The following is a 27,731-nucleotide window of genomic DNA, read 5'->3' as shown; positions in this document are numbered from 1 at the left end:
CTAAGATTCTATTACTGGTGTACTTGTGTGTTTTTTACTACCAGTAAGAGAATTGGAAACATCTCCCAGATGAATATTTTATTGCAGTTATGTCTTAAAAGCAATTACGAAGTAAAACTTTATGTAACAAAAACATTTAATAATGAAGGCAGAATATAAGACTGCTGCAATAACGAGCAGAAAATACTTTTCTTTTATAAAAATGAAAATGTTGTATCTTTTTCTGTACAAAATATATGCTGCTTTTCTATTGAACTCTACAATCAGAATTTCTCCCCCTATAGTATATATATATATATTCGCTACTCGCTTTATAGTCCATTTTTTATACTGTTTTTTCTTTTTATTTCATTTTATTTTTCATGTTATTTATTATTCATTATTTTTTCATGTTATTTTTACTTATATTTACTTTTTGTGTTCTATTTTATTTGTTGTAATTTTTGTAAAAGTTTTTTGAGTGCTCCTCACACTATTGTATTAATATATTTTGCTTTGGCTTTATTGATACAATATCAGAAAGCACTCTGTTTTGCGGATATAATCGTGTGGGCAGATGAAAAGATTATATCTTTTTTTTNTTATTTGTGATTATTTCTGAAAATGAAATATAAAAAAAGTGGATAGATGTAAATTTATAATAGAGATAATGCATAGTAAATTTAAGGAAGCAAATAAAAAATCTTATGGATAATAAACTAAGAACAATATCCTTTTCCTTTGCAATTGTTAATAAAATACATAATACAATAAATTAAGGTAAGTAATAAGCACTCATATAATATATATATATATATATATATATATAATATAACATTGAAAATTGCTAGTTTAATTATTAAACTTCTAAAGTCTCGAGCTTAATAAGACTGTGTTTATAGTTACTTAGAGTACTGTGATCGGAAATTCTGCGAAAATGAAAATACAAATCAACCCAACAACTTTCAAAACCATAACCAGAGAAACTTTTTAATCAAAAAGAACTTTGAGAATCTGTGAAAGAAGACAAGTTCTGGGAGTGGAAATAAAGTGGCAATCCAATTTACAGCTGAATGTGACGCGAGGAAGAAAAGAATTTTCTCATTTTACATTTTGTACCCTCCCAACGGGGATCTCATTTGTTTCCATAAACCACATCCTCGGCTATTATGCGGTTATATTAATGAAGAGCAGAGGTAAGGCGCAGAAGGAGGTCCTTTTTATCTCTTGTGCGTGACAACTTTTATTCATCGGCTGCGAAGAAAAGAATTCAAGTGTAGATTAGAGTTGCATTATTTCATAAACAAGCAGCGGGGTGAAAAGCATATTTATATTGTGTATGCATTGCCTGTGGTAAACAATTTTAATTTGTGACATTAATTAGTTATAAAGCTTGCTTAAATTTTTTTTTACTGTAAATTGTTGTTCAAATATTTTTCAATAGCTTTCGAAAAGTTTTATTAAGTTTCAGTACAGTTTTCATACTTTGAAATGTATACAGATTGGTTCGCGCATTGGACTTCGTCATGTTTATAAATTTCAGTTATTAAACATTCACCGCGTAATCTCGTAAATTTGAGTCCAATTCTGAAGACTCAATAAATTCTCCTTCCTTCCTGGAATATGTGAACCCTGATCATAAAAAAAGAAATCAAATCTACATTTTTAAATTGTAAGGTTAACTTTTTGCAACCTATGAATGAAGCTGAACAGCGGGAAAAAGAGCACAAATAATGCCACATAAAGAGTTGGGCAATAGTTTCGCAGATTATTAATGAAGGAGCTTCTTCAGGGTTGAAACACTGAATTGTAAACGGCAATGAAACACAAGCAACAAAAAAAATTAAGTTTGTCCAACATTCATGCCCAACATTCATGTCAAACCCTAACGAGAAATCCGATCCTTGAATAGTCCGAACATTGTGACACCTTTCCTACTTTTCGTTCACTGGGCAACTTAGTAGGCTGGACGTTGTGACATTTTTCTTATATCCTCTCACTTCGCAGTTTAGATTCGTTACGTCCGACTAATAAATTGATCCGTACGGAGGCCTTCGCTGTTCTATGAGTTGTGGGACAAGCCCAATTAAGGTAAACAAACCATAAAAAAAGTTATTCCCATAAATCTGTGTTAGTAATTGAGGAGTAGCGTTGAAGGAAGTACTGCTCCGCATAACATAAAGGTGCTTCTCAGTTGCGACCTTAATTTCAGGGAGTCATTTAATATTTCAGAAAATTCTAATAATTCAGTTAATGACATTTTGAGGTACTTCAGTTTTCCAAATGTTTAAGAAAAATCTATTTTCTTTTAATTGAAACATCTTGCAACATCTGGAGTTCTCACTTTATCTCCACTGTACCCGCTCCCTATTCTTCCCCTTCTTTTATTTAATTATTTTAGTTTATCTCCTTTCACTATTGTTCAACCTCCTTTTTTTTCTTCTTGTCATTGTCTTCTGCATCTCCACGTTTCCCTCTTTCATCCTGAGTTTCAACACAGAAGAATGTTCGTCGTTATAGAATCGTAAATATAGCAAGTATATTCGACATTATCTGTATCCTATTCAAATTGTTTAGCTTTATTCATAATCTAGATTTTCTTAATATATGAAGAAAAAAATAAAAATCAACCAGAAAAAAAATGCATCCATAATAAATTTAGTGGCAACATGACTCAAACTTCAATATTTATTTATTACTGGGGCTATTTTATCCCAGAGCAGGGAGAAACTCAAAATGCATAAGGCGCAAAAATCAACTACATCTTAAAGTGGAACATTTGCCGTCGTAACATCCGTAGGTACTAATAATCATCAAAAATGAACCTCTTTATAATTCTTTTATGGTGGCTCAGGGGATAGAGCGTATCAACTTACAATAAGGTGACCCTAGTTTAAATCCCAACGGTGGCTGGTTAATAAGAATTCTGCTCCCGTCTCGCAAAGATTACAGTGCTGACTTATTCTCAGTGGTAGACAGATCATGGGTTAGAATCCTCTTGTCGTCGACCTAATGTTGAGCGGTTTCAGGGTTTTCCTCTCTGTGTGAGACAAACGCGGCTTAGTTCCATTAAAAACACCTCCGTGAAAGCTTGTCTCCTGAAGATTATCCAAAGGCTTGATCCAGGAGTTCCCTTGTCTTCTGGGTTTGGTTCGAAATAACAATACCATGGAGTTGAACATTGATTGTCGTGAACTCAAAATTGTGTCGGCTGTTCAACGCCGGTAATTAAATAAACCAAAATTCTTTTGCCAAGAATGAAACGTTATTAAAAATAACAAATGCCACTGACATGGAACATTTTCTATCAGCGCAGTTAATTTAAAGACAAAAACGGGACAAAAAAGGTAAAAGGAAAATATGTGTCACTTTTTTACGCTTATTAAGAAAAAAACACACCTTTTAAAAATGTTTATACAATATTCTTTTAAAAAAATTGAATGTTTTTTTTGTATTATGTGATGTATCTTTTTATTAATAAGCAATATCTCTTACATTAAAAAAAAATGCATTGCTTTCTGTATTAGCTATTGGATTTATTAACGTTCCCAAAGCATTGAGCTCCCATCCACGAACTTCCGATTTTGGAATCATACACAACACATTGAAAAGTAATATGAACCTTAATGCATATAAAAAGTAACCTTTACAATTTTTGCGTAAAACTGCGCTCGTTTTCCCATATGTAGCTCTAGAAAAATATTTTTTAACTCCAGAATGATATGATTTTTTAATAAAAATAAATGCATTCATACGTGTTACTTAGCATAGATATTAAAAAAAATAATAAACGAATACATCGAAAAAAGTAAAATTAATTACAGTTTTATGACGACTATTTTTCAATCCTTAGAATATCAGGCAAAACATTAAGTTAGAAATCGGAACGGAATTTGCATATATTGCTTCAATTAAGGTTCACGAAGCAAGATGAAAGGCAAATTTGCGAGTATGCGGAAAAAGATTAGAAAAATATCAAGAATTCCGTAACAAATAGGAAAATTTATTGAATTCAATCTCTCCTCCTGTTCTTTCATTTCTTTTCAGAAAACAGAGCTTGATTTAAGCCGCACCGCGCACAATTCCACTCTCGGCCCTAAGAGTATTCAATACCTTCTGCGGATAAATTCCGTACTTGAATGGTTTCCATAGAAATTCCGCCAACTAAACAAAGTTACCACCACTATGGTGACAAAAGAGGGAAACTTTCAACTTGGGAAATTTTCTTTGATTTCATTTTTGCTTCGTTTTTTTGTTGAAGTTTTTTTTTTTTATACACACCACTCATTCGTCTTGAAAATTCCCAGAAAAAAAAAAAACTTTTTTGTATTGCTCTTACGCATCAGTATGGATAAAACTTGTATATATGCTCGGGTTTTTAGTTTTTTTGTTGAACTTTTTCAGTTTGCTAGATCAGTTTGGTATGGAAGTTTGAGGAAGAAAAGTGAACGGAAAACTAAAGCAGGTTAGTTCTGAGGATTGACTGGAGGTGAAGTTATACCACTAACTTAGTTATCGAATCTTCTTTTTTTCTTTTCTTCTGCTTCCTTTCGCTTTTTCTATGGCTCATGGATTCTCTTTTGAGTTTACGAGTAAGTTCTTTTGATTTACTTCGTCGAATTTATTTCGCAAAATGTTTTCAAATAATTCAGGGTCTTTCTGAAGTTAAATTAAATTTAAATAAAAAGTATCTTTTTACGATTTTAAAATTTCAGAAATTTCAGAAGAATTTTTCATTTTCATAAAATCAAACGTTTAAAGATAATTAAATTTGTAGCATACATTTAACTTCAAGAAATTTTAAACACAATTATGAAAGAAGGAATTGGGTAACGCATTTAATTATGTAGCATAGGGGTTATAAATCGAGGGTGGGGGTATAGGAAAAGAATACACGAAGCTATCATCATTAAATAGCAATTAAAATAATTCAATACTTATTTTAGAGCATTACTTTGGCATCTATTACTCTGAATGGTTCTTGATTTATAGCGAGTGAATAAAGGAAATAACGAAGGAAGTGGATCGAGGGACGTATGGGTGAGCGGTTGTACCGGTGATTGGTGGATCTGCAAATTGAACGGATCAATTTTTTATTAAATGAAAATATTTAAAAACCTTTATTACGTGGTATAGTCAACAATACCAACTTCTTTTACGATAATTATGTCAATAATGATGTGTTGATAATAAGGAAATTCATCGAATGTAATTTTTTAGAGCCCCTTTTTTATAATAACAAATATATTAAGAAATATTTATCTTTGAAATTATAAATAATTTTATAAATTACTGAATGAACGTTAACTTATATGATTATTATATAAAGCTTCCTAACTCAATTCCGGCGTACACCCTTTTTCCATGGTGATTACAATATCAGACTACGAACTCAAAGGCCCCGGGTTCAAACACAGTCAGTGTCAAAGTACGTCTCTCTCGCACTCCTTCTACAGTGATGACCACAGACAACAAACACGCAATTCTCTCACTTCTCAACAGATGGCAGCACTACACTATTTTTCCTCGTTCCGCGGATCACGTTGATTCGACAAACAAATTGCCTTAGTCTCAAACATTGCCAAGACTCGAACTGTAGACAGTTTTTACGAGCATAAGATTAATTTACCAGCAATGACTATATATTCTGTTGGAAACAATTCATGGGTTGACTTGTATTTTTATGTTCATGTACGGAAAGAGATTTATTTTTACTGTGATTAACTGAAACACTTCTTACCGGTCACTGACCGTAGTCTGGAATTTTAGAGTTCATTTCTTAATGAAAAAATAATAATATTTGAAACAGTACTTTTTTTAATGTACTAGTTTTCATGTAGAAATAATAAATTCATTAATAAATACCGTCACAAGTTTCAAGTTGACAAAACTTCCAAAAGAAATTAATAACATTCATCCAAATAATTTATAGTTTGATAACATTTAAAGTAGGATTTTTTCCTACTTTAAATCAGATAAGAAATAATTTTTTGTTAATCTAGGTCTTCCGAAATGTACCAAAATTCGAATTTTTTTCGTGTTAAAATGATAACTTTTAATTTTTTTAAAAGCATAAATATTAAAGCTAAATTTTATTTTTCAAGTACAAAAATAAATTTCAGAATGTAGGGTAATAGCGAGAAAAGTAATGAAAAGCAACACCTAACTCTTATGGAATAGTCAACAGAAAAACCATAATTTTATTTGCAAATAAGTATCTCTATCCAATCTTTAAGCATGATAATTTTGGGTTGAATTAAAGTTTTTATGTAGATTCCAAGAGATCATTACATTTTAACATAATATTTCATACAGTTACTTTATATCCTCAACTTAGTATTTTTGAACTTCAAAATTATATATATCTTTTAATATTTATCATTTTAAAAAGTTTATCTTTTTAACCCCTTCCCCCCACAAAAAATTACACTTGATGCCCAATATGGGAAAACTAAATACTATTTTTCAACTTGACTGAAAAGTTCGCTAATCATGTAAGTACAGTGATAACATTTTATAGACTGAAATTTTAAATATGGTAAAAAATATTTGTAATATTATTACAGCCTAATAAAGAGTAATAACTTGTTTTTTAAAAATCTATAAATAACTTTCATATATTATTACATAATTTTTATTTTATGTCATTAACTAATTTGTGGATTTGGATAATTTTTTTGCAGTTATTTATGCGTAAATTAAGTTTTATGTATATCAATAATGTAAACTTTAAATTGAAATGATATATGATCTCAGCATCAACTAGATCTTCAAGAGCTGAAAAAGAAAAGATATGGATTTTTTATTTTTTTAAACGTTTTTTATAAGATTTATACACACAAAAAACTGATCCATTAAAAGTTTTTTTTCAAACACAGAATGTTTGTAAACAAAATGGTATTTTTTTTATTTTCAATATTCATGAGGGAATTTTTCATCCACATAAACCATGACATACGGGAAAACATTCTTTGCACATTTTTTATATTACTTTTATTTACTCGTATTTTTTATTTGTTAATTTTATTGTTCCAAAAAGAAGTGTGAATTTATTCTATTGGGAATGAAAGCTCAAAAATAGGTGAAAGTTTTGCGTTTTGAAAGATTAAGAAACTGAATTCATTAAAAGAAGTTTTTTCTAAAAATATATAAGAAAAAAATATAAGTTTATGAAAATGTTTTAAAAAAGTAGTGTTTTTTTTTAACTTTTGAATTCTAGAGTGAGTTGTAGTTTTCGAAAAATTCCTGTACATAAATAAATCTATAAATAATCGTTATTTTAGTTTTATAGATACTTACGATAGATGTGATTGCTTTTTGGCATATATTGCTATCGATTCATGACTGATGATTCATTATACTACTAAAAAAATATCGATTAGAAATATCTGAACAATATATTTGTGAAAAAGGTATTATTTACAAAGAAATTTTCTAAAGATTTCTCACTTTTCTTTCTTTCTTTCTTTTTTTAAAGAAAGGGCAACAACTGTAAAAATTGAGCATAATATAGTATGTTATTTTCATTACAAAAAACGTTTTCAATTATTTGAGATTTCTTGCTCGATATCATATTATTATTTCTTAAAATTATTTTGTATTAACTGATTTTTTTCATGGAAAATTTTGAACATCTCCTTTGTTGAAAATTCAATTAAACTGTTTTTACAACATAATTAATATTAAATAATTTTAAATGTTTAAGATTTAAAAACAAATTTAACATATAGTTTTAAGGAAAAAATAAGTGAAAGGTATTTTACGAAACTGTGCTAAACTAGCATAATATTAAGCTTTATTTATTTAACAAATATTTAAATTGGAATTTTTATAGTTCTGTTTAGTTTATAGCTTAAACTGTCAAAGGCTTGACACTTTTTTTTCCTTTTTGAATCCTTTTGTTTGTAATGATTTTGTAAAAATTTAATTTCAAATTTGTTTCATTTTGGGTGTATATCTAAAGCAATATTTCAATTCCGTCGATTCAAATTTCTTCTCTGTTATTTTTTTCGTTGTTAAGTTTGTTGTTTAAAAATAAAAATTTGCAAAGGCGATAACCTGGAGATCTCTAAAGCAGCGGTTCCCAAAATGTGTTCCACGAAACCCTGGGGTTTCGAGGCTACAGAGCCCATAAATAGTCACAGGGCCTGGGGTTCCGGGGCTGATTGAAGGGTACTGAGAGTTTTTTTAAACCACTGATGATTTTTGATACCTATAACTATATTTATATTCAAATCCTTATTCATTTAATATTTCAGTTCCTTCTATGAAATTATTGAGGCAAAATGCCAGTAAAAAGATAGTAATATTCTTCTAAATACTAATGATAATCACACTGGTGCTTTGCATCAGGCTCTGCAATTCAAAGAAATAACCAAATTGAACCATAAAGAAATGTGCTTCTCTGATAACTATGCTTACAACAGTTCTTTTTGGTTTTCATTTCAACGAAATACCATAATTCAAGTTATTTCATGTTTAGATTATGAGTAAACAAAAACCAAATTCTCAATTTAACTTGATGCCACTCTAAACTTGCGAATTATACTGTCTGACATATCAATTAGTTTTAAGATTATTTATTTAATGAAACGATTAAAAAACTAATTTAATTCCACCCATTGAATAGTTCCATAGGTATGAGCAATGTTTTTTATGTTTACCATTCCTTATGAGCTTTATTTATTAAATCGGGGTTCTTTAAAAAGAAGTTCGGTCATTTAGGGTTTCGCAGCCGGACAAAGGTAGATTCTTTACATGAAATTAAGTTGATGAAATAAAATAAAAATAAATAAAAGATGATTTTTGTATGCATTGAAATACATAAGTGTCTTAAAATTAACGAAAAAAAATTGTGATCACTATATTACGATCACTGGTTATCCATTGGTTAAATACTTTTTTACTTTCCTGGAGGATTGACTCCGATAAATTCCACAACATTTCAAATCATTTATTGAAAAAACTGTCTTAATTGATGTTTGTTCTATTGTCGTCGGATCGGTCCTGTCTATATACGTGCTTCAAGACGCCACAAAATAATTTTCCTTCGTCAGTATCCATATTTATATTAAAATCACCGTCAAGACAGTCATTATAAGTTAATAATAAAAACAATATAAAAATACTTTAAATTATCATTATGTAAATACATTAAAAACGCCTGTTGATGAAAATAAAAAGAAATAAAGCTTATAGCAAGCTTATTTTCAAACTAATGCGGGCTATAAAGTACCAGCTGTTTACTATTATTCTTGAACACAGTTGAAAAGTGTGATGACGTCCAAATAAGATGCGCACACCATCAAACCCAAAATAATACCTTTTTTGTACCATTTAAAGCAATTTTTTATAGCATTAAAATAAAAATTACCTCCAGTAGGTATCCTTAAAGGCAACTCAATACCCCATTCGGATTTTCTTCTCATATGTTCCCATTCTCTTAGTGGATCTACTAACCTAGGATCAAGGAAGGGTGGTCGATGCCCAAAAGCAGAATGAAAAGCACGTAAGTGATACTGTTGCCCTGTAACGAGAAAAACAATCACACATCAACACAAGTTGCCACTTTATCAAAAAAGTAAATGCCTGATATCTTATGGCAGTCTTGTTATTTTGGAATGAGTGCCATTCATTTCTTCGTTAATATACTGCCTTTTGAAAAAAAGAATACAATTTTTGAAACCGAAGATTTGTTATGATGTGAACTACTTGTGGTAGATTCAAAGTAAAGTATTTACATAGGTACCTTCAGTGTCCTTTACTAATCTAATAGAAATTGGAAAAGTATTGCAGAAATGTGTTTGTAATTGTTTTTTTGGAAAAGTGCTCATTTCGAACACTTTAAATTATGAGCATTTTTGATTTTTTTTAAAAGTAAAATTTTAGTTGCAAGAATTAGATTAATTTAAAATAATACTTTTGAACTGGTACAAAATTTTAGAAATAAAGAAAGCTAATTTTCATCTCAATCGCAAGAATAAAACTTTTTAAAGCAACCTATTATGACTTCTCCGTTAATTCAGAAATAAAACTTGGCGTCCTATTTGTTCGAAAATTTCGGATTAAAGGCAAGCAAAAAATTTTACATCTTAAAAATCTATTTGTATGCAACCGCAAATTGCAACCAGATTGGTGATTGATACTGAATGTGCTTTCCTTGCGTGTGAAATTTAGTGCGTTAAGTATTGATATATTGTCAGGTACTCGATTAAGTGATATGATCAATTCATAAAGCATCCATTTGTAAAATAATGATTTCAAACTGCGAAAAAAACATTTCTCTCTTATTAGTCAAGAGATGCACCCTTAAGTACTATTTTAGTTTTATACATCTGATTCATAAAATACTGCGTATATATATAAAAGCAAATAAGTACCAGGGAAAAAAATCCAATGAAATTACATGTTAAAGAGATTTCTTGTAAAAACAACCACATTTCTGGTAACAAAACCAAAATATGTATTTATAAACCACTCATTTGGGTCATCTTTATGTTCATATACTAATGATTTACCGGAAATTCTGGTTTTCAAAATGATCGTTCTTGTTACCACACATTGAATAAAAAATGTAAAAGTGAAAAGTAAATTTAACCGAATAAATGGCTTTTACTCCATGTTCTAAAGTATCAAGATAAAATTACGAAAATTGCCATATTTACTAAATTTTATCACACATTGTAACACTATATTTTATGGTTCATTTAACCAAAGTCAATACTAAAACGTTTCGGTGAAAATTACCAATCGTTTTGGTGTTTCTATAGAGTCTGAAACTTGTAATTATTTACCCTATTTTGGTAGTTTCGATGATTTTCTCACCTATGTGATATTCATTTTTTCTCAGTGCAGTACGTATTTTCAGAAATTTTGCATAAATAAAGGTTTTAAATAGTATACACGCTTGGAATTTGCGAGTAAATATTTAAACGAAGGAGAAACACACATTCCATAAAACTTAATGTCGTGGGGGCTGACTCAGGCACGTGGTATAGTGTAGTTAAACTCCAGGTTCACTAGTCGAAAAAAATCGAAATGATGACACTAACATCTTCAGGATCACTTGTCTTTTATTTCAATCAACATCACAAATTAGAGGTACGATACCTCAGAAAGCACTGGAACGAATCCATAATTTTGTTCTCTAGCTTCGAAGAACACGTGTCTCCTGCTCTGCTGTTAGTTTTTCAAAAAATCTATGTGCAAAAATGTAAACCTATTCAAATTACTAAACTCGCAGAAATGCGCAATTTTAGTAACATGAGAATAATCATGAAAAATAGAGAATAAGCTTTTATCTCCAGAGCTTGCAGAGAAGGTAAGCGAATCTTGAAGGTTCTCGCTCACGTACTCTGAGCACCAACACAAATCGTATGATAGCGTCCATCCGGGCAACCGGCTTACCCAAGCTCACGGTCGCAGTTAAAAAAAAAACTAGGTGGAAGGCACCGTTACAAAAGTAACATTATAAACTTAGACGAATGCCAAAATGTTACATTTTGGGTGTATTGTGATAGTATCATCACACTTAGTTTTCAGCATGCTTTTTTTTTAAGTGTACTATATCTTCAGAACTTGCGAAGCTGGATTGGCAGATGATACTTCAGGTATCATTTCCTTTAAAAGTCATGGTACTCAAATGTTTTAAATGATTTATTCAGACAGAGTATACAAGAGCAATCAACCTTTCACTCTCAGTGCTCACAATTGATATATTTTCGGGTAATTTCATATGCATACTTTAATTTTATAAGATATGCATTATAACCTGTAAAAGTATTTCTATATCCTCAAAAAAAATTATCATTTTGTCATTACTTACATCCAATAAACATTTTGAATTGAGTGTTTGCATGGAAATATAAATATTTTCCGTAGTAATAATCTTTCAAGGTGTCGCAACAGTCAGGATATTCCTGATTTGTTTAACATTCCACTACGCGAAATTACTTCTGCCTAAAAGTGATTTGTCCGTCTTATGATCGACAAAGTATAAACAAAAGTTTTTTTTCGATATCCTCTCGCGAAATGGTCCACACACACCATGAATACAAACAAAAAGAAATCTCCACTTGGAAGAGAAGAGGAAACCCTTTATATTGAAACTCGTTAAGCTAGGTGGGTACTTTGGTGTGCCCTATCCACACAACTGCAGCTGATGTCTCTTAGATCCAAGAAAAATAAGGGCAAACTGCCTTTAAAAGAAAAGTGAAACGGACGCTGAAGAGAGTTCATTTTCAATGGCTCTCTCTTTTTTCATAACTTCTTCATCGTCGAAGAGATTATCCCTTTTTCATAGGGAAAAGTAAAGAAAAAAAAAAGAAGTTGGAAATCGTCTCTGAGAGTAAAACTCGTTGGAATAAGGTAGGGTCTTCGAGAATCTGGAAGAAAATATTATCGTGGAAAAAACCAATATAAGAGTCTATTTAGAAAACATTCTGCTATGGTTCATTGTAAAGGGTACCCTGAAAGTTTTGATCCCAAAATGACACTATTCCAAATGAATTAAATAACACTGATTAATAGTATTAAAAAATATTATTTTATCAGATTTATAAGGAAAAGGTACTTTTTTTTACCAGTTTTCATAAATTCTAAACATCTGCTGGTCTTTTGTTAAGAAAAATTATTAAAATGCCTACAGAAAGACGTTTTCTATTGACAGCTTATAAAAACAATTGGATTTGAGGCAATAACATTAATCTGCGTAAACTTGTAATATTGACTCTCGAACAGAAACAATGGAACACTTGAGTCCAGTATTGGGCAAAACTTCCATTGCTGAGGGACTTTTTAAGTAAACCCAACCAACATTATACACACTTCGTGGAAGAAAAAAAACATCTCTTACGATTGACTTGACGGCAATTAGATCATTTTACTACTTTATGGTGTTTTTCGAAATTTTTTAACCAGCGAAAAATGAAAAAGCCTCAGTTTAAGTGCCTTACAATTGAGGAAAAGCTATACTTTTAAACTCTACAAACCATTTTATCGTTAAGAATTATTTGGGTCTTAGTACGGACAATATATATATATATATATATATATATATATAGNGGGCAAAATATTTTCACGGACAGAATATTTTGACTGCAATTAATGGAGCATAGTTTGAAGATATATATATATATATATATATATATATATATATAAGGCAGCGTTGGAGTAACTTCATAAATGTTTTTAAAAAAATAATAATAAATTATTATCTTTTTCATAAAATCATAGCTTTTCTGTACACAGACTTTTGAGCCATTTTAGCATAGAGAGCGCTGACTAAAAATAGGCTGACTTTGATCTAATAATCATTAATAATTGCTGAAAACTCAAGAGTTATAAAAATGCACATTATTTGCTAAAATACGTTGCTTCGTGTGACGGACAGACTTTCGAAAAACAATCTTATGCCTATTTGATTACCATTTCTTAGGTCACTGTACCAGCAGATAAATGTATTCATTAAAACAAATTGTTTTGAATTTACTATATGGAAATCAATTACTTTAAGTCTTTTTTTTTTAATTTGAAAATAGAAACCTAATCTAAAATTGTAGCGAGAAAAAATAATGACACGTATTCAAAACTTTATTCATAATTTGAAAATTGTAATTATGTAATTCATGTTTGCAATATGTAATTATGTTGTTCATGCGGATCGATATAAGTGATCGAACGACATGAACAGATATATCAAGCTTTCGAAATGCTTGATAACAAAGCGATCCGAACGAAACTCGCTAGATATTTTGGAAAGGGAAATAAATTAAAAACAAACTTTAGAGGAACGAAAGCAATTCCCTCTCATTATCCCTCTTTCGGACAAGAAAGTCCAAATTTATTTGTTGGAAAGTCCCAAGCGTCGGTGGTTATCAGCAGAAATGTCAGTTCTCGGGTCTGATGATAACCTCCACAACAAATGATCGAGAACACAGGAACGCCTGCTATCAGCGATAGGGACAAAGGGATTAATTTTTTCCCCACTCTAATACCCACATTAATCAGTTTTAATGGCTTGTTCTTCACCATAAGCGTTTATGCATTTTCCCTTTTTTTTTTCCCTCTCTCCCAGAACGAACATAAAAAAAAAAATTAGATTGAAGATTTTAATTTTTTCTCTGCTGCTCGGAATTAAATAAAAAAAAAGAAAGGGTTGTAATAGGTAAAAAATTAGTAAAGGGGTGCATCATGTGTAATTAAGGTATTAGATTGTTCAACCTAATGATTATAATGAGAGACAAATATGTGCTCTGGACTCTTTTTCGAAGGGATAATAATATATAGTAAGCTTACCGCTAAAATTGGAGAAGGTTTTTTATTCAATGCGAAACCTGTAACGTTTATTTTATCAGATCTTATTAATCGTTCTTGAGATAAATAGTTTATCATTGTTTGATGAAGGGTCATTGGCTGGTAAATGGATGCTAATTTTGCAATGGAATAGATGCATTGTCCTTTTAAAGAATAAGAAGTTGTATGAAAAGTAATATGTTCATTTTAATGTTTCGAAATGAAATTATTTTTTAACTACCATTTTTAGAAGATTTATCTTTTTCTATTCTGATAAGTTTTTTTTATCACTTTTTTTAATGAAGATTTCGAGGTCGTAAGAAATAATATATATATAAGTTAATGTGAATTCAGCATGTTCAAAACATTTAGTCTTGAAAACTGCTTTGAATATGCTTAGAAACTAAAAAATTACATTAAAACTAGGAATTTTGCGGAAAAATCCCACTTCTAATATGCTTTGTCACCAAAGCAACAATTAAATAATCGAGGTTTTTTTCTGATAAAAATACTGATTTTCAACATAAATTAATATAAACTTTTAAACAGTTTCATTGAAGTACTACAGAAACTTTTTTTACGCTCATAGAAGAAGTTTTACCTGCGACCACTTTAAATCCGAAGATACGCTTTTAAATATTTTATTGCAATGTTTTTTTTTTAATATGACCTACATTGTAAACATAAAACTGTATTATGAACAATGGAATCCGTTCATTTCTTCTTTTCTTCGACTCTGCAATAATTGTATACGGTAAAAAAAAGGGTTTATCAAATCATACATTTCATTCGCTTAAACGTTTTTAAGATATAGCGAAGAAAACAGAAAATGAAATTGCAATTACCAATCTCCTGATTAAGCTTTTGGGAACATAATTTCCAAATTGCAACCTTTTGTACCATTGGAATTGGAAATTAGCATGCCATGATGCGTTATTGCGGTGACCACTAAATAAAGCTTCCTAACTCTCTCTGGCCTAGGGTGTACGGCTATGGTGGTTAGAGCCTCCTACTACTATCCCTTATGGTTTGAATTCTTCCAAGAACTTCACTCTCACACATTTCTCTCTCCACATCACTTTTGAGTTTATGTCTTTTGTTCAAAAATGAGTCTATGTTGTTTCAATTTTAAATACATGAGGTTTTCAAATTTGACTATTATTTATTGTTTCGGAGCTATTTTCACACATTTTTGCTCCATTTTGAAAAACTCTCCTTTATAGTGTCAGGTTGAATATTATTTTATTCGGAAAAGAAAGCAAAATAAAATGGAAAAATACATTTTTATAATATTAAATTATTTTCAAAGTATGCAAAAGAACATCGATAAACATGAATGAATTCAAAAATCGAGATTCGATATATATAATACTGACTTTTTTCATAGTTTCAAACATCAGCAAATGGTAGAATAAATAGTAATCCAATCAAAGTATTAAAACAAAATTAAACAAAAATTAAGAACAAAATTTAATTTAATAAGAATGGGTCAAAAGGAAAAAGCGTTAAAAAGCAGCTAAAAACCAAAATTGTCTTATTTTAAAAAAAAAAAAAAAAAAAAAATTCTAAAGATACTTGATAAAGATACTAAAAACTTGGTGGTAAAACCAAACATTTGGTGGTAAAACGGCAAAAGTTTTTGGTTTTACCACCGACAACAGAAAGATTTCAGCATGTTGTCAGGGCTGTGTGTCCCCTGATGAAGTGCCGTTTTTGCTAACATGCGTATCTTTAGATTTCGTTTTTCTTGTATTTAAATTCTCACATTGTTATTTACATATCGCTTAGTATAAATATTAATTAACATTTTACAAAAAGTGAAAAAAGATAATTCGTTAAACAAAATTTAGATTTGCTATAACTGCCTCCATATTATTAATAATTTTAACTCAGAGCATTTGTTCAATAGATTGAACTAATGACCTGAAAAAAGTAATAAAAGTAGAAAACTGCAAAAATATAGATTTTTATTCCATTGATAGGATTGTAAAATCAGAAGATACCAGAAAGTAATATCATTATCACCTTGAGATATTGGGAACAAGTGATACAAAGAACATTTACTTTTCACTTGACAATAATTCAATTTTTGATTTGATTAATGAACGTCAAATGTAATTAAAATCATTTTTGTTGCATTCAAAAAAAAGGAATAGATGATAATAGGAATATTGGAATTCAATATCATTATGAAAGACCAACCACATGTTTACCACTTCGGTTGAAGATAATAAAAAATATTTTATTTCGTTATCACGCATTTCAATAAAGTGTTTTTTGAAGAAGCTTTCGGAGTATTGACGCTTTAAGAAATTCCATTTATCATTCAATCAGATCGAAATTCAATTCAAAGTTTCATAGGAACCAAGTCGGATAACTTCTGATTATAAAAAAAAAAGTGTGATTTTTAAAGTTTGATTGAATAGATATAATCGTCTTGACTGCTTACTTTGGTTAGCCAGCACTTTTCTTTCTACTATGGTAAATAATGATTTTAAGAATATCATTAATAATTGTTTTATTGCTGTAAATTCATTTGTAATCTTTATTCCAATACTTTTCATTTATTTTAAGATATGAAAATTGATATTTATCAACAAAAAAAAAAGAAGTAATTGGAAATAATCTTGCAGTTGAAAATTCAATTCAATATTTTCATAATTTTCAAGCTCGTTTACAATGTGTTTATTAGTTTTACAATTAAGTCTACCAACTCACATTTATTTCATTTTAAAATTAACTTTCATTTTTCTATTTTACAACTAACACATACTTCAGTTTTATCTTTCAATTTTAAAACTAACGCTTATCTCTATTTTAGTTTTTAGTTTTGAATTAAAATTACAAAATTAAAATATAAATCAAGACAAAAGTCAGCTGTTTGATTAGTTAAAAGCAATAAAGCAATTTCATTTGTATAATTATTTGAAAATACGTTTTCATTTGAAAAATTAAGAGATACTTAAAGATAAAAGTTGATTTCATATCATCGTGAAATGAATTCAAATTTGTTTTGGGTGTTAAATTAATTTTTTAAGCCTTTAATCAAAAACATTTATTTTAATTTAGCTAGCAAAAATCCACATCTCTAAATACATTGGTAGCCACGGGCTAGATTTTAACCTACTCATAACTATTAAAAATAAGTTGACCACTTTTTGAAAATCGAGACATAAAAATCTTCACATTAAACAATCAAAATCTCCTAAATCTTCAGATTTTGAAAATTGATGTGTTGCAGAAAACACATTTTGAAATTATATTAAAAAAGTCCCGGGTTAAAATGATTATTTAAATTTAAATATCTGTTAAAATTTAAATACCTATTTAAATATTTATTTTAGTGCAATTAAAATTAATAAATATTATAAGGTATCTCACTATAGGAGAGCTAATTAACATGCTCAATAGATATTCTTAACAGAGTTTTTAATGTTCATAATGTCCCTGGGCAATCGAAGAGAGAGGAGATAGTCTCTCCCCCCCCCTAATGTCATATAATTTTTATATATAACTGAATTATTGTAAAAATAAAGGATGTTGCTTTGTATCCGAAAAAACTTCTGTAATTCATTCCTTAAAGACAATCGGTTTGATCCCCCCCCCCTACTATTTTATTTCAATGACGCGTACAAAGTGAATGACTCAACATAATCTAGGAATATCATCCAAACAGATTTCTGCTGCCCACCCCCTTCCCTTTACTGAGGCCTTCGAAACACACGGGAGCTTTTTTTTGTGTTTACCCATGAAATTACCATTCTCTAAGATTCGAATTAACTGGGCGGGGTAGAGAATGACAAATGATGTTCATGATCTCTCTCTGATAGCTGAACGTCGAATTTTTCTTTTTTTTTCTTTTTCGTTTCATTCTCTCTTTGAATCTCCTACCATTTTTTTTTATTATTTTTTTTTTATTATTATTATTTTTTTTCGTCTTTTTTTTTAAATCTTATAGATGCTTTTCCTCTAAGAGATAATTCGAGGGTTGAAAATCACCATCTTTAAGAGCAAAATAAAGGAAAGAAATAGAATTGATATGATTAAACAAACTGTGGGTGCTGTATGGAGTAGCTATTGCGTTACATCCGGTATCGGTCAAAGATTTTAAATTTAAAACTAACTATCAAGTATTTTTGGGACAAACTTGCGTTTTAAAGTTGAAATTACGTTTTCAAAAATGTAGAAAATTTTTATTTTAGTGGGACAGGGACTGAAATGCTTGGATAATTCTTACAAAATTCGACAATTAAACTTAAAATCAACCACCCCAAAACGCAGTTATAACTTGAAATGTATTTAACTGTTTCGTTTTTGTATTAGGTTGAGGAAAAAGTTTGTTCTTGAAAATAAAAACCGAATTTTGAGTTAAAAATATTAGAGGACGCCACACATTTGGAAAAACACAAATGATATGATTTATGGGGTCAAAAAAGAATTTCATTCATTTAGTCACCAAACCAAAAAAAATTGTCAAATGATCAAAATGATAATAACTATGATACATTAAACAATAAAAGAACTTTAATTAACTAGCATTAAACAAATAAGGTAATAAAATTAATTATTCAGAATATATTGAATGAATTTGTTTTAATTTTCATGAAATTGAAATGCGTATAAAGCTAAAACAGCAAAAAACTTTTTTTTTTGTCTGTTTTCATATTTTATTTGAAAATTTGGGAATTTTTTCTGTTGAGTTAAAGTTAGTGCTCTGAAATTTGCATTTGCAATCAGCGTTAACTTATGCATTTAATAAGTGCTTTATAAGTTGTTAAAAAACTTTATAGCATGTTATAACTGCTGTTATAAAGTTGATTTTTTTTCAACTAACCATTAAAATGTTCTAATTTTAAAAAAAAGACAAATTTGTAGAGGTGTTTTTGTAATAATACAGGAAAAAATATGCAGAGCTAAATAAATGGTAGCCAAAATGAAAAAAAAAAGAAGGGTTTGGAAATTAGGAACTGTCTTAATTTTTTTTTTTTTAAATTCGTAAATTTTACATATTTTTAAAAATAAGCTACAGGGGTCGGACAAAATAATGGAAACACTTCTATATTAATACATTTTTTTTCCATTTCCCAAGAAATACTGAAAGAATCACTTTAAACTTCAGATATGTTTAGATCATGCGATTTTTCATACTTATAAATGAAGTTTGAAGCTTTTAGAGGATTCAGAGATCGACAATAAATTACACTATTAAACAAGAAATAGTGTTTTTAAACACCCTATACTAGAAAATGAAGCAATAAAATTGTAACTTGTAACAATTGTTTTGGTTATTATATGCAGTAATTACCCAAAATTTCGTAAGACTAGCTTAAATATTTATGGAGACAAGGATATTTTTATAAAAAGAAATGTTTTTTTTTCTTACGTTTTTTGCTATAACTTTAAAAATATTTCATAAAACTGAACAAAGTTTTTAGAGAAATTTAAAATTAGTTAGTAGTAATTAGTTAGAAGATTATTGCTTTCAAATTTTGTGAATAATTCAATATTTGAGAAAAATTAGCTTAAAATTGCTCAAGATATGAGTAATTAAAGTAGTTTTTTATACTGCGCATGCACGGGAAAAATTTGACAGTTTCTTTTCTTAATTTTGTAGGAATCGTATCTGGCAACTCTAATGATAAAAGTTAGAATTGAATATCATAAAAATTTAAAATTTCCAAACAATTTGGTAAGTAGTTTTTGTATTTTTTCAAAGAAAGCTCAAAATGATAAGGGGTTTTCTACAAATATTATTTTGCATTATAAGGCAAAATTAAATAACCAGTGATACCTTACGATAAACGCTTATAAACCGAAATATAATTGTATGAGGAAAGCAAATCTGCAGAAAAAAAGACACTTTTATTTAAGGGGATGATCCCCAACTATGCAATTTTTAATAAATCTTGTTTAATAGTGAAATTTCTGGAAAATCCCTTATCATTTTCAGCTTTCTTTTACTACTAAGAAAATTGCTTGAAACTTTTTAAATTTTTAAGACATTGAAATCAGTCTTTTTTTTTATTAATTGCTAAACACCATTCACTAAAAAATGAAGTAAATTTTTTTTTAATTTTCCCCCACATGTGCAGTATAAAGGAATTACTTTAATTACTCATATCTCTAGCAGTTTTAAAGAAATTTTTCTCAAATTTCGTAACAATAATTTTCTTATTAATTTCAAATCCTTCCCAAAATTTTGTTCAATTTTACTGAATATTTTCTAAGTTATAGCAAAAAATGCAAGAGAAGAAATTTCGTTTTTTTTTATAAAAATGATCTCCGTAAATATTTAAACTAAGTTTGCGAAATTTTGAGCAATCATCGCATATAATAACTGAACTAAAATTGCTACAAGTTACAAATTTATTGCAACAATGGTATTGGATGTTGCAAAACACTATTTTCCGTTTGTTTTGAGAAAGATCAAAAAATGTGTTAGAATAAAAGTGTTCCCGTTATTTTGTCCAACCCTTGTATGTGTCTCAACTGAGTGTGCACCATTTTCATTTTTTTGCTTAAAAAACTATTTTTTGAGGGTTCCGTGTTACTTTTCTGTACACAAAATGACAAAAGCATGTCAGCTGTCGAAACAATAAAGAATTTTAAAAAAATGTGCTTGAAAATTTTTCTGGGGAATTTTCTAAAAAAATTTCGTTCATTCATAATATTTTTGCGAATTTAAAACGTTCATTTTTTTTAGTTTTTTTACAATCTATAATTTATTCAAATAATTCGCATTAATTATTTAAATTTTGTTCATTTTATTATAAACTTTACGTTTCAGTTGTTAGTTCATATTACGTAAGCAATTTCGTTATCATTGCACTTAAAAATAAGTTCGAAAAAATAGTAATTAATTCGAATTATAATATAAAGTTGATTAGATATTTTTTTCAAAATTAGAAAGTTTTGTAAAAAGACGAAGAATAAATCATTCTATTGTAATTCAAACTCGATATATATTTTTCATTTTTACATTCTATGAGTCCTTTTTACGTGTAAACTAAATTCGCAGTAAAACGGAACATTATAAGACTATTTTGCTAAGTTCGTAAGTAAACAAAATTCATTATAATACTGACGATAAAAAACGGAAGCATTTGAAATTCGCAGACAAAAATCTGATTAAATATTACATTTGATAGTTCAAAAACAGTATTGGTTGCAAAGCATGATAATTCCCACGAAACTTATGTTTTTAGTTTTGAATTCCGTAGAGAATTAAAAACGGAGTATTTTGCAGACGAGTTCGAATACAATACATTTTATGTTCTAAACACCATTGAATGACATAGCATTTCAAAACGACAAATGAAAACTTTTAGTATTAGTTTTTTACACAGATAAAAAACAGAATTAAGCACATTTGATGTCCCCTATTCAAAAGACAAAACTAAAGATAGAAAAAATCCATTTTGTAGAATTTTCAGTGAAAATACTTTTTTTTCCATCGAATTTTACTTTTATCGAAGTTTTTATGAAAATTCATATCGTCTGCTTTCCCTAAGGAATATGTAGAAACGATATTTTGATGTGTTCTATACTCTTTTTGAAAGAATTTTTTGTTCGATGTTCTCCAGAGATTTAAATAAAGAAACAAAAAAAAACAATACAACGTAAAATGTGTTCTATATTTTTTCCGCCAACATTCATAATTATTATTCAATAAAAAAGATAAAACCTTATAACAGATAATGAATGGCTTTTTTATTTACTTTCTTTGTGCTTTACACTTTTTTAATGAGTTTTCCTCGAAATTAACAAACATAAAATGAAATATATAGGTATGGTTTTGTTTTTTTCCCATTGAAACCTTCTTAAAAAGAAAAAAATATTTATATTCATTAAAATTTTTGTCAACATGAGCCTTTAGGATAATTAAAGCCGTAAACAGCCATCAAATATCGTGCTCTTATTGTTGTTAAGTGTTTTTAAACTCCCTTGGCATTCGTCGTCAAGCAGTTTCCCCCTTTTCAAAACCAAACTGCGAAATAAATTTAAAATGCGCCAAGCATTGATAGATGGAGTTTCATGTCCAAAAAAAAAATGCTGAAAAAAGTTGTTAAAATCACATTTGCTTCAAGGGGTTTTAAAAAGATACTTTACTCATTTAAATACTTAAAAATAAAAATCATAAATTTACTAATTTTTTTTCTACGCTTGCATTATTTTTCAAACCCTTTTCCTTCTTTTTTTCAAAAAATAAAATATTATTTCGAAGAGTTTTGAAATTTTTATTTTTTCTTCATTTTGCTTCATCATCTAAATGTAAACTTTAGTCCCTGAGGTTTCGAAAAATCCCAGATATCTAATTAGATTCGAATTGTAGAATGTCTTTTATTCAAAATGCTGTAGGAAAGAGATGGTTTTAAAGTTTTCTTGTTTTTTATAGATTGATTTGTTCTTTTTTTTTCTTGAAGACTGACAAAAGCTTAGTCCCATACGGTTTACTTTGTTAAGAAAAGAGGTTAAATGAAATATCTGTAATTAGTAAAAAGTGGTAATCCTGAAACGCCGCATTTGCAAAAATAATGACATCTGATTTCTAATGGTATAATCGTCAACTGTTTGGCAATATCATAGATTAGATAAAAATGCATTGGCGTATAGTAGAATGACTATTTTTATGTCCATTGATACAGTTTTGTATTTTGCATTCATTAATAAAATTTTTATTATTGTAGAAATTTTATGAGTACATAAATTAGCTCATCTTCATCAGTAATAAATTGCACATCAGTTTCTCTAAGGCAAGCACAAACACATTTGGGAAACATTGAAACATAAAGAATACTTTTTTACGTTTCGAAATACAATTGGTACAAAATTGTAAAACTGATACAAACGATAAGGTAGCTTTTTCAATCGATAACGGTTTCAATAGAGAAACGGATTTTCACACTGAGAAAAAAAGTATGGTCAAACCTACCAGAAAGAATATGGTAAAATTCACCGTATTTTTGACTCTGTGGGAACAACAATTTGCTCGGTAATTTTCACTGAATCGCTTTGGTAAGGATTTCTGAAAAATTAACAGTAAAATATATGATTTTATAATATGTGATAAAATTTGGTAAATGTGGTAGAATGTAGTAATTTAATCATGATATCTTTAAGTATGATATGAAAACCAGTTATTTGGTTAAATTTACTTTTCAGGTTTTTATTCTTTTGTTTCAGTTCTGAATTCCTCTCTGTTCTAAATGTTTGGTAATAAGAACTATATTTTTTAAAATCAGAATTTCATTCAAACCGTTATTATGGGAACAGAAAAATTACCAAATAAGAGGTTTAAATATCGTATATTTTAGTTTTATTAACCAAAATTATGATTTTTTTTACCAGCAATGTCAATACCATAGAGTACGGTAGTTTCACCAGAATCTTTTTCCTTGGGCAATATAGGTACTCACAGCTGAATTTAAATTTCTATAACCCGTGCTAATAGAATAACTGACTCATGACTGACATTAACCACAATACTGACTTAAATATCTCTAAATATTAATGAATCAGATTTCACAGTCAAATTAAAACTGGGCTGATTGTAAGAAGTATTTAGTTGATTTAAAAGCATCAAGGGGAATTTTTTTCTGTTTTATGTTTGTATCAGACTTAGTTTATTACACTGCTTGTTTCGACATTTTGAGTTCTTAATGTCATTTAAGTTTTTATTGAAAGAAAATTTCTGAATGGAAATTAATGTGAAAGAAAACGTTAGTTGTATATCTGCTTTTACTGCAGTATGAGTTTAAAAAAGTTACTATTGTATCATTAACTAACCAGTTTTTGTGCCATTATTCTCCACATTTGAACCATTTTATGGTTTAGTTAAACCAGGTTTCTACCATCTTAAAAAGTCAGATTCTACATACAGCAGTAATTAATTTCAAGTGTTAAAACTTCTTAAAGTTTTTCCCTCGCAATAATATATGTTAAGGAATGTTTTACACGTTCGTAAAACTTTTGCTAAAAATTTATGACAATTGTATACAAATGTTTTATAAATAAGTTGAAATATGATCTCGAAACATAATTAATGCTATCCATTATTAAAATAATTTTTTATAAATAAATGCATATTAAATATAGCATTTTACAAAATAGTAAATAAAAAGCAACAAACTAAAACCAAAATTACAACGAAACAGTATCAAGACATATAACTGCACATTAAACCCACAAACAATTTTCCGTTTATCAGAAATAGTATCTTATACCCATTTGAAATAAATATTTCTGTAAAAATACAATTTTTTGTTGTGGGCAGCATTACTTCACCCAAAAGTTTTTCTTTTCCTTTTTCAAGAAAAAGAAAGAAAAAGGTTGTCATGTTCAGATTTGAACTAACTCAATGGAGTTTCGGTCTTTTTGGTTTAAAACCATCATCTTTTAAGACCACAAAATCCATTACTCCTATATTTTTTGTGACAAATCTTTCCTTTCATTTCAATTTTTTTTCTTCCTTTTTCTCGCTTAGTATATCTTTTCTGCGGCTGAAAGAGGTTTTATTTCATAAGTACTAGAAGATCCCCATCCCTTCCCTTATACCTCTCTCAGAAACAAAATAGATTAAACCTTTCTGTAAAGCGGTAAAAATTTTTGAAAGATACATTTTGTGGATCCAGTAATTGAAATATATAGAAATAAAAGTAATATCATAACATATACTGCATTATTGAATTAAATGCGAATGAGCATTATTGTTTTTAATGGATCTTAATCTGTTTTTATGTATATCTAATTACTTATTAATAGTATATATTGCTTTTTGACAAGCTGCTTTGTTCACGTTTTATATTTTAATTAGAAAAAAAAATAAATTTTCTTTTGTAAAATTGGGAGACATTAATATAAACCATTTAAAAAGTCATGATTAAATAGCAAATTCCTCAATTAATTTTCCTTAATAAGTAACTTTCAAAGGAAAAGAAAGTAAGTACCTTTTTTTTTCTTTATTAAAACTATGTAATCATTTATATCAATAATACCTAAATTTTAAGTAATGTTTAAATTTTTTTATAACAATTATCCTCTAAAAATTTTGCAATTTAAATTTAAGCACAAACTAATTAATAATTTAGAAGTGATCAATCATGAAGATCTAAATTGTTTTTCTAAATGTTTTTTTTTTTTCATTTCTTTTTTAAAGAGAAACACATTTTTTCTGATAATGAACAAACATAATATGCTCTCTAATTCTCTCAAGTCAATAATTTAATAATAATTTTTTTACCAGAAATTGACAAAAACTCTTCAAATGTTTAGTTGCCCGTCTAAACTATAAAGCTCTCTGAAATGTCAAAAAAAATTATTTTACAATTAAGTCATAATATCAATAGCTAGTATCATAATACCATTTCAATTGTAGTCAAGTTTAAAATTTGTAATCAAATGTAATCAAGTTAATTAGGCTTATTGTAAAATATGTAACCATAACAGGAATAAACTTTGCAACGTAACCAAAATATGAATAAACTTCGGTCAAACTACTTTGCAAAAAATTCCAGATCGAATTCCGGTAAAAAGCTCCGACACTCACCCGGTACTCTGCCGGTACTTTTGACATTTTTACTGAAACATCTTACGGAACAAAAAATCCGATATACCCTAGTTTTTAAGTAATAATTACAGTAAAATCAATAAATAACTCTGATTAAATAAATATTACCGTAAAAATTATGGTATAATATTTTACTGTAAAAATGGACTATAAAATGGATTTTACGGATTATGCACTCAAAGTGCCGGTACTTTATACCGTAATTTGGTCCGGAATTTTTTTACAGTGTAGTATTGTAGACGTTTTTTTGATTTGGACTATTTACAAATTTTAAGGACAATTTTTTTCAAATTATCAAATTTCAACACATATTATAAAACACTTTCACCAAAACATTAACAAAGTGCTTAGGATAAAATTACCAAGCTTTTGGGCGTTCCCATAGAACCAAAAATACTGTGTGGATCTTACTTTTTTTCTCAGAGTGAAGTAATATCATAAATTGCAATGTTTATTTGTTCTAAATCAATAAATGATCACTTTTATCATCAAAATCAGTACTCTCGTTTAAAGTGCAACGCGTTTCTAAAAACAGGTCATTTCAAACGACATTTGAATTATGTATCTAAAACATGTTTAATACTCTTTACCTTGTATCCCGTACTTAAGATATATTATGATAAAAAATATATGACTTTACGATTAAAACGCATCGCCAAATATATATATCATCTCACTCGACGGAACAGGCCTGGAGTCAAAAATCTCATCAATAATCAACATTACGGTTGAAAAACTCCGCCAATGGAATCCTTTTTATATACGGATATATTATATACCCAGTCGTTTAACCATCATTTTGTGTTCAATCGTCAACAAAATTGGAAAGCAAATAACAAAAAAAACCTTTTTTTTCTTAACAAAACAAAAAGTTCTAAATAAGTGAGAGTCTCATTTCTAAATTTAAGAATCCAAAAAGACAAACAAAAGATATTAAAGAAGAAGAAGAAAAAAAAAAGATCATCTATCGTCGAGTACCTGAAAAATCTCTCTCCAACTGCTTGAAAAACGAATCCATCCAATTTAAATATCCATTTATTTATTTTTTTTTAAAAAAGAAGGGACAGAGAAGGGGGTGAGTGAAGCGTGAAGTTTTTCCATTTTTGTAGAAGACGCAGGGGTGTTTCGAAACCTGTAATCAGGGCGCATTTCTTAGGTTGATTTGACACCCTGAGCGTAACCCGCACGCTCATTACTCAGGGTGTGAGATAAAAGATGTGGCGGAAGGAAGTAGTGCGATCGGGTAGTAAAATAGTCCGCAGCGGGAATGTAATGTAAGAATCCGAAATCAAGAACGATAAATGAGATAAGTTGACGTAAATATTCCCTTCTTTTATTTTCCTTTCGCTTGAGTTTCATATTTATGAAATAAATTGCTTGGTCGATTTTTAACGCTTCTTTCAACAGCTTTTGGAGAATATGGAGAGAAAATAATTCATATTAAGAACTATGAGTTTTAGCAGCAGTTTTAAAGGAGTAAAAAAAAAAGTAAGCAATCAATATATTAATACTCATCGACACTACGAAATCATACACAGAATTAAGACACGTATACCAACACAAAGAATAAAGCTAAGATAATCAAATTTTTCTATTATCTTTAATCCTTCCCTGTGACTTTACGTTATTATATTAAGCAAAAAAAGGTTTTAGTAGCACATCGCATCAGAATAAAGATTAACTGTATTCAATGGCATTTGGCATGACGCCGTTGCTGAATGCCACGGAAAGAAAAAAAGAAAATAATCAATAAATCAATACTGAACAACACTGTAAAGCATTAAAGACATGCACCAATACAATTAGTAAATCTAAAATAATTCCAATATTTTTATTTATTTATTATTACGTTTCATCCTTCCAGGTAGCTTATAAAAGTATAAGGACAACTACT

The 27,731-nt window shown here is 28.8% G+C and overlaps 1 protein-coding gene across 1 annotated transcript in view; it reads right to left on the bottom strand.

The window, feature by feature from the left end:
* Positions 1-27,731, bottom strand: part of LOC107454798 (uncharacterized) — a 120,174-nt gene that overhangs the window by 8,154 nt on the left and 84,289 nt on the right. Inside the window, exon 3 of the mRNA XM_016072102.3 lies at positions 9,353-9,505. Within this exon, the coding sequence (XP_015927588.1) occupies positions 9,353-9,505 (153 nt within the window). The remainder of the gene's footprint in view (positions 1-9,352; positions 9,506-27,731) is intronic.

The sequence above is a fragment of the Parasteatoda tepidariorum genome, chromosome 1, assembly GCF_043381705.1.
Source record: "Parasteatoda tepidariorum isolate YZ-2023 chromosome 1, CAS_Ptep_4.0, whole genome shotgun sequence".
Lineage (NCBI taxonomy): Eukaryota > Metazoa > Arthropoda > Arachnida > Araneae > Theridiidae > Parasteatoda > Parasteatoda tepidariorum.
The sequence above is the reverse complement of the archived record's forward strand: the minus strand, read 5'-3'. Positions and strand labels throughout refer to the sequence as shown.